Source organism: Cucumis melo, chromosome 1, assembly GCF_025177605.1.
Source record: "Cucumis melo cultivar AY chromosome 1, USDA_Cmelo_AY_1.0, whole genome shotgun sequence".
In the NCBI taxonomy this organism is placed as follows: domain Eukaryota; kingdom Viridiplantae; phylum Streptophyta; class Magnoliopsida; order Cucurbitales; family Cucurbitaceae; genus Cucumis; species Cucumis melo.
The window spans coordinates 31,302,674-31,317,698 of NC_066857.1; the positions used below are offsets into that span (position 1 = coordinate 31,302,674).

Below are 15,025 nucleotides of genomic sequence, written 5' to 3' on the forward strand. Positions count from 1 at the left end.
GTACTGCCTCTTGCTTTCCACAGAAATTCTGCAAAATCCATAATTACAATGTCTTGATTTCAAAAGGATTTGCTTCAGAATATAATAAGATTGAGAAATTAGCTATTTGATTTTGTAACTGACAAGAGACTTTAGCTATTTGATTTTGTAACTGACAAGAGACTTAGCATGCTCCAACCTGTTCATTTTTGCAAAAGTGTTGTCATAAAATTATGCATCTCTCTTGTTGTATTCCCTCACCTTCTCTTTCAATTGCTTGTATCAATCTTCACATCCTTGCATTGACAGTATTATAATGATAAACAACATTGTGTTAGACCTCTAATTGTGTTGCAATACAGTAGAAGAAAGAAGAAAGGTAGTGCACATGTTATTGAGGATGAAGGCACACTATGTGTTAGCGGGAGTGAGGGCAATACGAGTGGGGATCATAGTAGTGTTAGGGACCATAGATAGTTAAATATGCCGAGTTTGGGAGAGAAGGGGGATGGTTTGTGGGTAGTTTTTTGGCACTCTTCCTCGAGAGGGAGGATACATAGTAGGGGTGTAAACAGGTTGGTTTGGGTTAGGTTTAGAGACATTCTCAACCCAACCCATATTGTCAACCCGAATTAAGTTTTCAACCCAATCCATAAAATATGGGTTGGGTTGGATTGTCGGGTTGTATTATTATTATTTTTTTTCATTTCTAAATTTTAATGTTTGTAATGGAAATCATCAAGCATAAATCAAATATGTTTAGCATCAAGTTAAGGAAAAAAATTCTAGGAACTCATAAGATTATTTAACTTTTATTAAAAATAAATAATTATAAAATTATATATATATATATATATATATATATATATATATATATACTTCTTTACTCGATATTAGAGGTTCAAATTCACATACTACACCATTCCCAACTTGAAAACATGACTTCCCTATTATTTTAAGCAATTCAGAAAATGATCACTATGTCCACTTTGATATTATATACACACTGAGAGCATTATAGATAATTTAGAAAATTACCACAATATCCACTTTAATATTTTCTTTCCATTTTCTTGGTTTCTTTTTGTTAAGACAGCATTTTTTGTTGGATGCATTACAAAGGATAATAATTGGAAAGTTTTAGTTGAAAAGTGGGCCAAAATGAAACCATTGTCAACTTACTCCAACAAATTAGTCAAATTATGAATATATATATATATATATATATAACTATTTATTTCTTTTTTTAATAAAAAGAAATGTGTGGAAGTTCTTCACAATTTTTTATATCATAGTTATCAATTTTTAAGTAAACATTCCAACTTTTGCTGAATTTTAAAAATGAAACCAATTTGCTGTTTAATATTTTAAGTAAACATTTTATATCTTGTCAAAAAATATATTTGTTTTTAGAAGTTTCAATAATCAAGTTAAACTTCTAAAATAAGTTCAAAAAAAATTTTACCGTTAGTTTTATTTGGTCAAATTTGAATTTATTTGGTACTTTGAATCCCTAGAGTACAAAAAATTTAAAAGATTACATGAATACAAAAAAAAATAAAAATAAAATAATAATAATAATAAAAAAAAACTTAAAGCACTAAATTATCTTTCAAGATGAACTTAATTAATGATAATTCATATGCAGTTTCTCCTTTGGATGGGAGGTTGGATCTCTTATTCACATAACTGTTTTGTTACACAAAAGAAAAAAAAGAAAAGAAAAGAAAATAAAATAATTGTCTTTCACTGTTTACTAAAGATTACAATATATATCCTCCAAATTCCAAAGACAAATCCAATGGCTGAATAAAGTAAAACAAAGTAAAACAGTACATGATAATAACAACTTGATGAGTAACACTTACTCAAAGTTCTCACGCGAATGAGAAGATTTAGCAATGGTTGAAACATGAAATTTTTTTTTAAACCAAAACAACACCTTCCATCATAGTAATAGCTTTCCCTCGCAAGAGTACTCTTTGTTCTTGTTCATCCATATGAATGTGCAATATTCCACTTCTAGGTGATGCCTATTCAAAAAGGGAACAAAAAAAGGGGCAGTTTTAGATACTTACTTTGGATATCATATATTTACTTTACAGGATTTGTAGCTTCTCTTAAATTTACAAAAAGTTTCAACAATGTCTCTATCTATTTTAAGTCTAGTTTTATTCAATAATTTCTTACATATTTTCCCCCTAAAAACTTTGAAAACTAGTTTTTCATAGCATATAAAGATTGTTCGGAAGAGAGAAAGTACCATGAAAGCAACAAAATCAGATTTGCCCAACTTTTGAGCCCAGTAGACTGCCAAGGCACAATGTGCACTACCACATACAGGATCCTGAATATGCAACAAACAACAAACATTTGAGATATTTGTAAAGAGCATAGAGGCTGAACTAGTTGGAAATAACATCCTTGAGATTTCCAATACCTCCATTTTCTCCCTAGTTTTGATACCCAAACTCACACAACAAGTTAGGCTAAAAAATATTTTTCACCCCTAAGTTTTAATGAGGTTATAGTTTACTCTTGTACTTTGATTTGTAACGATTCAATCCTTATGCTTACAATTTTGTAACAATTTAGTCCTTGCACCGTAGGATGTAATAATTTTGTCTTTTTTCTTACAAATTTATAACAATTCCGTACAAAATTCCATCAAAATCAAATATTGATTTTAGTTATTTAAAGATTTGGACTTTATGGCCAATAAACATCTTATGTCTCTAATTAGTTTATTGATTTGCTTATTAAGAGATTCAGACGCCATTAACTTAACAATAACTTTTTATTATAAAAACTAAAGGTGTGTTTGAGAGTGATTTTGAGATGATAAAAATCACTTTTTCTATTGTCAAAATCATTTTTCTTCCAAATAATGGTGTTTTGCATAAAGTAAAATTGATCGTAGAAAAATATAAAATCATTTCAAATTGATTTTGGAAGAATTAGGTGATAGGTGATTTTTTGGCTATTCCCATCCATCACTCCCAAAATGGATATCTAGTTTTCAGTTTTTGTGTAAAATATTGTTGGTTAGCCATTTGTGATTTAAAAAAAAAAAAAATTAGAACAAAAGATGACAAACATTGCTTGTTATTAAATTGTTAATAAAACAACAAATTACATATCTTATGAATTTTATTTCAATATCTATATAGAAACATCTATCAACAATGCACATAAGAATTTAACACTAAAATAAATAAAAATAGGGTAAATAGTTTGGCAAGGGAATTGCCATAAAATGTAAATAGTTTGTATTTACCATAATTATTTCTCAAATCAAAAGTACAATTACTAATTGGATAACTCTAAACTAACTTTTGGAAACAGAGAGTAATGATTGAAAATCAATTCTAAATATATGAAAATCACTTTTAAGTTTGATAGCAAACATAAATTTGATTATTTAAAAATCAGCTGTATCTATTTCTAAAATCAATACATCCGCTATCATTTTCAAACACATTCATTGTTACAAATTTTAAACACACTCATCGTTACAAATTTTAAAATATACGAATCACATTCTAACCTACTAAAATTTAGAGACTTGAATTATTAAAAAGATTAAAAGTGAAAAAACTAAATTATTACAAATTAAAGTCCAATAAGTTTCTAAAAAAGTTTAGCTACCAATAATGGTTTTTTTCCTAATAACTTACAAATAATGAAGAGATGCTTAGTCCGGTTAATTCCATGTATTGCCTTCACCTCATGCATAAACAATCTAAAATTCTCAATATTATAACATTTAGAGGAAGATTGAGCATTTAATATATACCTCATAGATCCCAAATTTGGGGCAGAAGTACCGAGTATAAAAGTCAAAATCCGACTCAGCAGAGGAAGCTCCGGTTATGATTAACCCAGTTCCAGGCAACTTTCGTATCTCATCATAGTTGGGTTGAAAATCCACTACTTCTCTATCTGAAGGAAGAACAACCTGAAAAGAAAAGTGTGCAATTAGTTACTAGAATAACTTGAGATACCCACATACCACAAGTGTTACATGAACACTCTACTTTCTGCCTTGGTTCCTCTGCGAACCACATCATAGAGAAAACCGCTTGGATATCATATGTAAGTCCCAAACCCAAGATTTAAACTAGGATTGAAATCTGAATTCACCACCGAACGACTCCGGGTGTTTCATAATGACTTTCTCTAGACATAGAAAGTATCCATTAGGCCTTGTTCTTTTGGATTTGAGCCATTATTTCCTTTTAAGCTAAGTGACGTTTGGTTTGGCTGGCTACTCCATTTTCGAAGGGGCTCCCATACGTTGGCCCCATTTTTTCACATTCTTTCCATAGGTAGCAGATTCGTACACAATTTTAGAGAGAGAAAAAAAAAAAAAAGGAAATTCACTTGAAAACATATAAAATCTCAATGTCCAGAAGAACCAACTAATTTTCTTATTTTATAAGAATGAAAAGCAGAGTTGTCAACGAAACATCAAAGACAAATGAAGGGGTAACTTACCAAGAGATTATTGAATTTCACATTGCACAACTTAATGTCAACTATAGACGCAACATTCAAGGCTTTGGAGATTGAAGAAACATCAGCAGCAGAGTCGAGATCAACAGTTTGTATAGCTGGGAGATCCAATTCAATGAAGTAACTGTCTTGTGATTCACCATTATTATGAACATTTGAAACCTCAAGAAGCTTGACATCTGGAACCTTTTTAGCAGTTAGAATTCCTGAACGTGTGGAAAACTCGATAATGTTCGAATTTACTAAACCAGCTGAGAAAAGTATGTGTGCAGCTGCCAATGTTGCATGACCACAAAGCTCTACCTGTAAAAAGAATTGTCTTAATCAAAAACTATAAGAATTACTATACAAATAATTGTATTACCTTCATTCAGTTGTACAGACAAGTAGGGAGTATTCACGGGACAGGGACGACATCTAAGTTAAGTCTAGTTCCTATAGTTTAGAAAGTTAAAATTTAATTCTTACGATTTGTGAATAATTCATGATTAATTTTTATGGTGGTTTGATAAAATTCTCATAGAGACTATTTATGGATAATTTATAAAACTATATATATGGACTGAATTCTACCTTTCTTCAATTCAATTGAAATTAGAAATTTAACCTAACTTTTTTTTTGTTCCCACCAAAAATTTCACTTAATTTCGTAAGGATCCTACGAAGACCCTTTAGTTTTTTTTTTTAAATAGAAATAAAATATAATGATATTTTTATTAGAAAATGACCATTTTAATAATGGTTAATTACAGTGAAAAAGGTTTAGAAGTTTTTGAACAAATAATACTTTTGTTACAAAAATATATTACATCATAATCTTGAACTGGAAATTATTTTAAAGAACAAAACCCTCTGCTAATATTTAAAAATATAGACCACAATAATAAATCACTATTTGCATCTATCATGATCATGATCTCTTATGGTTCTATGGTATTTTGTTATTACCGTATCATCAAAATTGATTTTGTAGTTCCATCGGGCAAAGAGAATATTTAGACAGAGAAAAAAAAAAACAATGAAAAAAATGGAAAATATAGCAACTGGAATTTGCTCGGTAGCAAAGAAAGAAACTAAAGCTAGTAATTGGGCTCCATTTGATGACTCTTACGTTTGGGTTTGGTTTTTGAAAAATAAGCCTACAAACACAGTTATCTATACATAAATTCATGCCAAATTTCGAGAACTAAAAAGTTGATTTGTTTTTCGTAATTTGACTTGGAATTCGAATCACACATTTTTAGAAAGCTAAATTAAAAAAAAAAAAAAATCAAATGATTATCAATAGCCACAACTGGTTCATTCATAACTTTAATCAAAAACAATCAGAGCATTCATTCAAAACGGTAAAAGAAAAAAAAAAAGAAAAAAAAAAAACCTCCGCAACAGGAGTGAACCATCTGAGACTAAACTTGGGGGGTTTGATCGAATCACCAGTTTGTTGTTTGTTGTTTAATGGAATCAAGTAACAGGTTTGGGAGATATTGAACTCAGCCGCCAAATCTTTGAGCCATTTCTCATCCCTTTCTTCCTCTAATAGACAAACAGCCGCTGGATTTCCCTTGAACGCCGATTCAGTGAATGCATCCACCTGTTTGATTCACTCAAAAAAGATAAAAAAAAAAAAAAAAATCGGAATCTAAAGTTGTCAAATTTTCAAAATCAGAATCCTAATGTAAGATAGGCGAAAGAGGTTAGGTTGAAGTAAAATACCACGAAATACTTCACTGGTTTCTTAGCCATTGTTGAGAGACAGAGAGAAGAAGCGTGAGAATCGTCGTTTCAGCCAAGAAGAAGAAGAAAAGGAAAAGCCGCCTCCCTCCATTGCGTCTATGCTGACGAAATTTCAATAAACGGACTTCTTTTCTATTCTAAAGAACAAAAATCATAAAAAAAAAATAGAACGCGATTTTTTTTTGTTTTTTTGTCAATTTTTTTGTTTTAATTTTTAAGAACCCTTTCAAAATTGTAATTGAAATTCCACAACAAAGAGAAATAGGTGTTATATCCTTACCTCATGCCTTACATCACCAATTTTCAAATTTATATTAAAATAGAAAAAAAAAATTACTTTGAATTAGAAGACCAAAAAACCAAACCAACAAATTTTGTCAAACGTGCTCTGGTCGGAGATAGGGTCTTTCGGTATCGTTTTAAGAAAATCCAAATCGACAACATTTTTTAAAAGTAAACCAAGCAATGACCAATTTGTACTCCTTCATGGTCAGAATCGACTTAAAAATTTACTAAATCGACTATACTCAGTTTGATGGAGTTTGGTCGAAAAATCGATTCCGACCGATTGATGCTCACCCCAACTTGAATATATTTAATATTGTGCAACTCATTGAGATATATATAGTCTTAATTTGTCACGTAGTAAACTCTTTCCTTCCTTCTTTTTAAATGTCATTTTTTTTTGTTTTATGTTTTATGATAGAAAGGATTAACCAACATTAAACAGAAAAAAAAAATCAAATTGTATGTCTTATTATTTTTCTATTTTTATCTACCTATTTAAGAAGACTTGCATGGTAATTATGTTCTATAGATTGATTTACTTACAAAAATTTAGGATTTGAATTAATGGAGACTTTTTTTTCCTTAGAATTTTATTCTAGTTTGATTTTACTTTATTGATATATACTCTAAAATCTAAGGCATAACTCAACGTTAAAATACACCGTAGAAATCAATTAGGTCAATTAGGTCTCTCCCAAATTTATCTTAATTTATATATCGTAATTTGTGACTATACTTATTTTAGTCAATTAATTCAAATGTTTATAAAATATAATAAAAAATTTCAAATCATATCAATGATAAATAAAATATCTATAGCATATAAAATTGGGCAGATTTGTCATTTACATAAATTTTCTTATTTTACTTAAAATAAAGGTGAGTCAATATTCCTTTTGATTTAGGATTTCAGCATGACCAAATAAAGTTGCCTAAGATTTATCACATGCCAACCAAAGTAGTATGAAATTTCTGTAGGCATGAGTGGTCAATATTCCTTACACCCAAATATCTTATTTCTTTCCTATTTTATATTATATTTTCATGTATTTTTTAATGAAATTGACAATATGGAGTTGGGTATTCTTGTTTGACCCAAATTAAATTCAAGAACCTAAATAAACTCAATAAGCTTATAACTTAGAATATTTACAAAGAAATAAGAAACGAGAAAAACGAGAAATAGAAATAGAAAACAGAAAACGAGGAAACAAAAAACATGAAATAAGAAACAAGAAACGAGAAATAGGAAATATGAACATAAGAAATGAGAAACAGAAAACGAGAAACAAGAAAAGAAAATAGAAAACAGAAACAAGGAAACACAGAAAACGTGAAAAAGGAAATAGAAAAAAGAAAACAAAATAAGAAACAGAAAAATGAAACAAAAGACGAAAAACAGAAAATAGAAAACAAGAAACAGAAAACGACAAATAGGAAACAATAAACAGAAAACAGGACAAAGGAAACCGAAAACAGAAAAAAAAAAGAAGAAGAAGAAGAAAGAGGAAATAGAAAAGAGAAAACAGGAAATAAAAAAGTTGTTATTTTATTCCCTCTCTTGTAAAAACTTGTTGAATGATAATTTTGGAATAAATTAAAAGTTATACATTAACACACGTATCTATTACTCAAATGGAAGATAAAAGATTTGGTGGTTAATAATAATAAAAAGTTTTTTAAGTGTAGTTTAGGTTACATATATCTCCTGCTCTCTACCACACAACAAAGTATTTAAATTTTTCATTTTTCTTTTCAATTGATTGGGAGAGAGATGGTGAGAAATGGCGACACAGCTGGATAAATTATGAGAATAATGCTTTTTTTCAAACATATTACCAAAATAATGTTCTTTCAAAACTTATTACGAAAATGTTGTTGTTTTTCTTTTTTTTTTTTAATTTTTTAATAGGGCGAGTCTTCCCTTCTATATTTTTTTTTTATAAAAAAGACAGAGGGCGAGTCTTAGACTCGCCCTCATTATTCAAAAAGAAAAAATAGAAATGAGGGCGAGTCTCGCCCTCATTCATTTTTTTTTAAAAAAAAGAGTGCATGCAACCCGTGACCAAAGCGGCAGGAAAAGCATGTCACGCCACGCCCTATGTAAGAGAACACTGAGAAAAAAGAGAAAAGCATGCAGGAAAATGAAGGGTTGAAAACCAAAGTGGCAGGAAAAGCATGTCATGCAACCCGTCACCTGAAAAAGGAGGAAAAGAAGGAGAAAAATGAAGGGTTGAGATTGGATGGTGGCAGAAAATCGTATGGTGTAGAGGATTTTGCTAACCATTTAAATCTACCATTCTTCTTCTTCTTCACATATCCTCCCTTCTTCTTCTCCTCTCAACCTCCTCTCGGGTGTTGTAAAAAAGACTTGATCTTATCACATATCCTCCATTCTTTTTCTCCATCACAAATATATTTCCTCTTCTACAAATCTAAGTATGAAATTTATTTGTAAATGTAATTTTTATTTGAATATGTTATTGTATTATATTATCAGATTTTTTGTTATTGTCGAATTTATTTAATATGTATGTTTAGTTTACAAAAATCATTAGCTTGATATTTTTATCCCCTAAAACAAAAGCAAGCATTAATCAAATACGGTGGCACGTAGACTAAAATTAAATAAATTAGGATTACCCTTCTATGTTATTATTTTTAATTCATTTTAAAATGCATTTAGTTATGTAGAAATCAAACTTTCAAGTATAAAAGTTAAATGTAAAAAAAAAATTACAAGCAAAAAAAACTTTTTAAAAAGATTGATAGTTATTATTTATGGGCAAATAAAATGAAATATATTCTATAAATATGAGGAGTAATCGAAACAATCTTTGCTATAAAATAAAGATATTGATATTTTAGAAATTTATTTATCATTTAAAGCATGTCTCATTTAAATTTATTTTCATGAAAAAAACGAACAAACATATAATATATTGATTTTTACACTTTATATTTTAATTTCTTATGCATATGACTATGATTTTATTTCATGATATGAATCTTTCAAATTAAATAATATTGATAATCAAAAAAGAAAATCTTGGATATCAAATAAAATCATATTAAAAATATTTATTTTCTCCATGATACAATTGAAGGCTCTCACTTTTTACCACTAATTAAAGTTTAATATCTACCACGGTGAGAAATTTAATTATATTTTGACGATGTAAATAAAAGGAATGGGATGATATTATATAGGTATAGATACATGTAGAATTATAGGAATGATTGAAATAAGGTTAGAGAAAAAGGGAGAACCAAGAAATGGTGTTTTGACATTTTGAACAACAATTTGTTCTCTTTTAGTTTAATTGTTTAATTGATAAAAAGAAAGACAACATAACTTAGAGAGAAGATGCCAAAATAAATAAAATTCTTAATGTGCCTTAATTAATTAAATTATGTTATTCAAAAAAATATTATTTTTTGCTTGATAAAAAAAACAAAAAAGAAAAAACAAATATTATCTTTTGCTAGATTGGGGTTCATCCAGTTAGACTGGCATCTGATCACTGCACTTTTGGAGAGATGGAGACCGGAGACACATACATTTCACATGCCAGTTGGAGAGTGCACAATTACGTTACAGGATGTGGAAGTTTTGGTGGGATTACCGACTGATGGCGAGCCCGTTATCGGTCAGATGCATGATGATTGGTTGCATGTTTGCTAAGAGTTACTTGGTGTGATCCCACCTCCTGAACAAATTAGGGGGCAAAGATTGAGTTTAACATGGTTGGGGGCAGAGTTTCATGAATTGGCTAACGATGCCGATGAGGAAACTATCACACGTTATGCATGGGCATATATTTTACAGTTGATGGGTGGGAGTATTTTTGCCGATAAATCAACTCGTTATATGCACCTAATGTTTCTACCATTCTTAGCTAATCTGCACCACACGGGGCGATATTCTTGAGGTGGAGCCTATTTGGCATGGTTGCATAGACAATTATGCAAGGCATCCAAACAAGGTGTTCGTGAAATAGCTGGGCCACTAATATTGTTACAAATATGGGCTTGGGAACGATTCCCAATAGTGGCTCCGCAACTCCTACATGTCAATGCTAATCAATTACACGGTCGAGCTTATGGTTCAAGGTATACTATTTCAATTTAATTTAGATTAACAGTAACTTTTTATATATAGTTCAATTAAAATCTAAAATATTACTTCAACAATACAGATGGAGAGATCAATTTTGTGTGACAAGATCGGCTACACATGTAGTCTCTCAGTATAGGTACATGTTTGATCTTCTTCAACCTAGTCAGGTACGTCATGCTGAACTTCAATTTCAAGTTCCATATTTTTTTAAGTTCTCAGTATAGGTACGCTATTTGTTTCATACAATTTGTTTCAGATTGTCTGGGAGCCATACAAAACTGTCATAGATAGCTTGCCACATTTTTGTACAAACGGACACAACATATGGCGGACGATTAGTCCTCTCATATGTTTCTACATTGGTGAGTGGCATCATCCTGATAGAGTACTTAGACAGTTCGGTATTCAACAAGTTGTTCCACGTGACTGTAATACTGAACCACTGTTGCACAACATTGACCTGAGGACTGCTGATTGGTCAGATAGAGTTGCTCATTTAGTAATGCGATGGCATAATCGCAAAAGGTTTACTGCTACGGGACCTCCAATTGAGCAGTTTGATATGGATGTAACTCAAGAATACATCCATTGGTACAAAAACATTAGCAAGCTCTATATCACCCAACCGGGAGCTGCTATGAGTCATCTGGTATACATTTAAAAATTGTATAGTTGTTTTTAGTGTTAATTTATTTTCAATGATTTCTAATTCATTTTAATATTTTACAGAGATCAAACAATATTAGACTTCGGAATGTTGCAGATGATCCACAACAGGTTCTAAATATATGCAACGATAACGAGCAGTACATGGAGAACATCCACTATATGTACGATGTCCCTATTGTACCTACTCCTGTTCAGAGGAGACGTCCTCTAGTGCAAGAGCCCGATCAATTGGAAGAAGTTGACCAACACGGGGAAGAAGTGCCTCCAATGACACAGACACAAAGCGAGCATAATTACGTTAGTCCAGTAATGATGATGCCAACATTTGGAACGACATATTATGATTCAGGAGTCGGTCAATCGTCAGACTTTGGAAGAGGATATTACAATTCAGAGGTAGGTCAATCATCAACGGACTTTGGGCAACAATACTATGATTTAGGGAGCGATCCATCGTCTTCATACAAGCATGGTCACGGGCGTGGTTGTGGAGAACATAATGAATATTTGTACTACGAAGTGCCTGCAGCGGTACCCGAGCAATCAGATGAGCTACAGCAACAAGAGAATGCAGCAGTACCCGGGCAATCGGATGGGCAACAACAACAAGAGAATCAGGAGGAAATACAACAACAGAGAGTTCAAAGTCGACGACGACAACTAGCTAGAAATCGTCGACGTCCAGGTTGTAGAACACATTGATTTTTTTTCTTTGAATGAAAATTGTTAAATTATTGTATTAAACATTTTGATTCATATTTAATTATTTTACAATCAAAAGTACTTACTACAAATTTACGGCCTCCAATTAATAGAAAAATATATTTTAATTTTTTGTATGGTAAAGAGATGCATGGAGAGTATACCAGATCATCTAAGTTTATAATACGAAATCCAAAACGAGCCAAAAAAGAATTATAAATTTTCAAGGTTTTGATTAAATCCTAATTCTTCAAGATTTTCATTCACATATTGAACGACAAATATATATTTTTCTATTGGATATATACATATATAAGATTCAATTAATAATGATTTATAATTTTGACTTAATTGAATGGGCTAAATAATAGACACAACCCACTTGTTGAATAGCAAAATAAAAAGTTCTATTTATTCATTACAATCTTCCAAATATTAATTCCTAACATACATACCAAATTTTCTACATTTTTTTAGTCGAGTCTTGTGCAATTTTTTTTTTAGACTCGCCCTACTTGATTTTTTTAAAAAAAAATATAGAAGGGCGAGTCTCAAGACTCGCCCTATGTAAACCCTTAATTCTAAAACAACAAGGGCGAGTCTTCCTATTAAAAAAAATTTAAAAAAAAAGGGCAACAATTTGGTAATAAGTTTGCAAACAACCATATTTTGATAATAAGTTTGCAAAATAACATTATTTTGGTTAATCCTCCCACACAGCTAGCAATTGATAAATAATAATAATAATAAAAAAGGTTAGCTATAATGGGTTTGAGCTTGGGGAATTTTGTAATTAGACAACTATTTTCTTGTTTGATTTTTTGAATAAAAAATTGACTATTCAAAACAAAGAGACTAATATTCTAAACAAATTCAATAAGAATGGTTGAAAATATATAATGAAGAAAATGTAAAATTAAGTGAAAAAGAAAATAAAATAAAAGACGTGATGGGTAAAAAAAAGAAAAGAAAAAAAGAGAGATACAAAAAGGAGAGAAGAGATGTGTGAAAAAGGAACTTTTGAGAGAAATATAAAACTAAATGAAAAAAAGAAAAGACGTCGAAGGTGAAGAGTACGGAAGGGTGCAAGTGTGAAGACCAAAGCATCTTTTGTTGAAAAAGTTGTGACCAAAAGAAAAGTTAAAATCTCTCTCTTACCCCATTTTAATATCTAAACATAGATAATTTGAGTGATAGAGTTTCATTCATAAATTGTATGTATTATTTACTTAAATGTAATTAAAAATTGACATGTGTTTCAAATTATAATTAAAAATAAATTGGTCAGATGACAATTTGATCAAATTAGTTATTATTTTGGTTCAATTAAATATTATTTGCTTTAAATTCAATTAAGAAAAAAAAAACCTAATTTAACAAATATGATCCAAACCCATACGATTAAATCCATAAGTCTGGCCCATGGACCAATTAGGTCCATAAGAGAACTCTTCTCCTTATTTGTAAAGGTTGAAAATTTGTTACTTTAAAGCCTATAGAAAAGATCTAAGATTATTTGAAAATACAAAGTTAAAAAACATCACGTGTTTCGCTTCTTCAAATCAAGCGTAAGGATTTTCAGTCATAAGAGAATAAAAAAATCAAATCTTAAAGATCAAACCACATCGCATCAAATCAACGTAAATACAACATTAACGCAAGTTCAACTCCACCAATCAAATTTTTCCAAAGATATTAGGTGAACAATTACATCCTTTCCGGTTTACAATGAAAGTAAAAAGTTGCATTTAAGTTTAGTAGAGAAAATTAAGAAAAACAAGTTTGATTATTTATGGAACAAAAATTTCAGATGAGGCTTCATAGCTTTCGGATGGTTACAAAACTTATGGGTTGCTCATTAAAATCTTGGAATTTCATATTTATGATTTTTGTTAAATGTATTTTTCAGTTTTAGGTCTATTCATGTGACATTTACATTATGGCTCATCGTGGCCATAAATTGTGAGAGTTCCAACCCTTGAAATGCCTCACTAAAAAGATATATGGTCTTGTTTTGAGGCTATAATAAGCTACATAATTGAATTTAGTGAGAGCTTGTACGCTTTGATCTGGTTTGTTTTTGTGTGGTAAAATATGTGAATATTTGGATCATTCAAATAAAGATCGATTGATCTATCTTGCTTGAAGAGTTACCTACCTTGAGGATCAGGCGTTGATGATAGTTTCAAGCTTTATCTGATCTTATTCATTAGATCACTTAAGTGTGGTTATAATTGGTTGCAATTTTTAAAATAATTATTAAGTATGTAGCAGTATTTTTAAAAAAAAATTGCAAATATACAAAGTTTATCAGTGATAGATTTCTACCGTTGATAAACTATTATGGTTTATTCGTGATAGACCAACATTTGTTACATGGTCTATCAGAGACTCCTATCTTTGAAAGATTTTACAGATTTTGCTATATTTGTATTTTTTTTAAAATGTTGGTATATACTTGATTATTTTAAATATAATTGATATATTTGCGATTATCCCTTTTAAGTAATATGTAATCTTGGATTTTAAAACTATTTGGCAAATGAAGCTGTGGATTTTTTGAAGGTGAAGAAGATTAAGGGCTTTATTTTGAAGCTTGACATTGAAAAGGCTTTTGACAATTTAAATTGGGATTTCATCGATTTTGTCCTGGAGAAAAAGAATTTTCCTAACCTTTGGAGAAAATGGATAAGAGGATGCATAAGCAATGTCACTTACTCTGTTATTGTCAACGGAAGACCCCAAGGTCGTATTAAAGCCAACAGAGGACTTAGACAAGGTGACCCCCTTTCCCCTTTTCTGTTTTTTATTGCTATGGATTACCTTAGTCGTCTTTTATCCCATCTGGAAAATTCTGGTGCAATTAAAGGGGTATCTCTCAGTAGTAATTGTAACATCTCCCATATCCTCTTCGCTGATGATATTCTTCTTTTCATAGAAGATAATGATTTTTTCCTGAATAACCTTCGAATGGCTTTATCTCTGTTTGAAAGAGCTTCGGGTCTCAAAATAAACTTA

General features: G+C 30.3%; 2 protein-coding genes across 2 annotated transcripts; one reads left to right on the forward strand and one right to left on the reverse strand.

Annotated features, from left to right (window-relative positions):
* Positions 1 to 1,606: 1,606 nt before the first annotated feature.
* Positions 1,607 to 6,446, reverse strand: LOC103492688 (uncharacterized). Its single transcript, XM_008453159.3, has 6 exons — positions 6,208 to 6,446; positions 5,873 to 6,085; positions 4,477 to 4,797; positions 3,776 to 3,937; positions 2,243 to 2,326; positions 1,607 to 2,012 (listed from the first exon to the last, which is right to left on the reverse strand). Exons 1-6 carry the CDS (start codon positions 6,235 to 6,237, stop codon positions 1,905 to 1,907), a joined length of 918 nt encoding a protein of 305 aa, XP_008451381.1. The 5' UTR covers positions 6,238 to 6,446; the 3' UTR covers positions 1,607 to 1,904.
* Positions 6,447 to 10,084: 3,638 nt separating this feature from the next.
* LOC127148544 (serine/threonine-protein phosphatase 7 long form homolog) lies at positions 10,085 to 11,122 on the forward strand. Its single transcript, XM_051082620.1, has 6 exons — positions 10,085 to 10,166; positions 10,275 to 10,398; positions 10,477 to 10,629; positions 10,716 to 10,803; positions 10,893 to 11,032; positions 11,119 to 11,122. Exons 1-6 carry the CDS (start codon positions 10,085 to 10,087, stop codon positions 11,120 to 11,122), a joined length of 591 nt encoding a protein of 196 aa, XP_050938577.1.
* The last annotated feature ends 3,903 nt before the right edge of the window (positions 11,123 to 15,025 follow it).

Bases quoted from the DNA above. Each gene is read 5' to 3' on its own strand.
- LOC127148544 (XM_051082620.1), top strand. From the start codon at position 10,085: ATGCCAGTTGGAGAGTGCACAATTACGTTACAGGATGTGGAAGTTTTG. The intron at 10,399-10,476 runs GTTTCTACCATT...ATGGTTGCATAG, and splicing joins ACTCGTTATATGCACCTAAT to ACAATTATGCAAGGCATCCA. The intron at 10,630-10,715 runs GTATACTATTTC...TCAACAATACAG, and splicing joins GGTCGAGCTTATGGTTCAAG to ATGGAGAGATCAATTTTGTG.
- LOC103492688 (XM_008453159.3), bottom strand. From the start codon at position 6,237: ATGGCTAAGAAACCAGTGAAGTATTTCGTG. The intron at 3,938-4,476 runs GTAAGTTACCCC...TTTTCTTTTCAG, and splicing joins TGAAATTCAATAATCTCTTG to GTTGTTCTTCCTTCAGATAG. The intron at 2,013-2,242 runs GTACTTTCTCTC...CTTTTTGAATAG, and splicing joins CTGATTTTGTTGCTTTCATG to GCATCACCTAGAAGTGGAAT.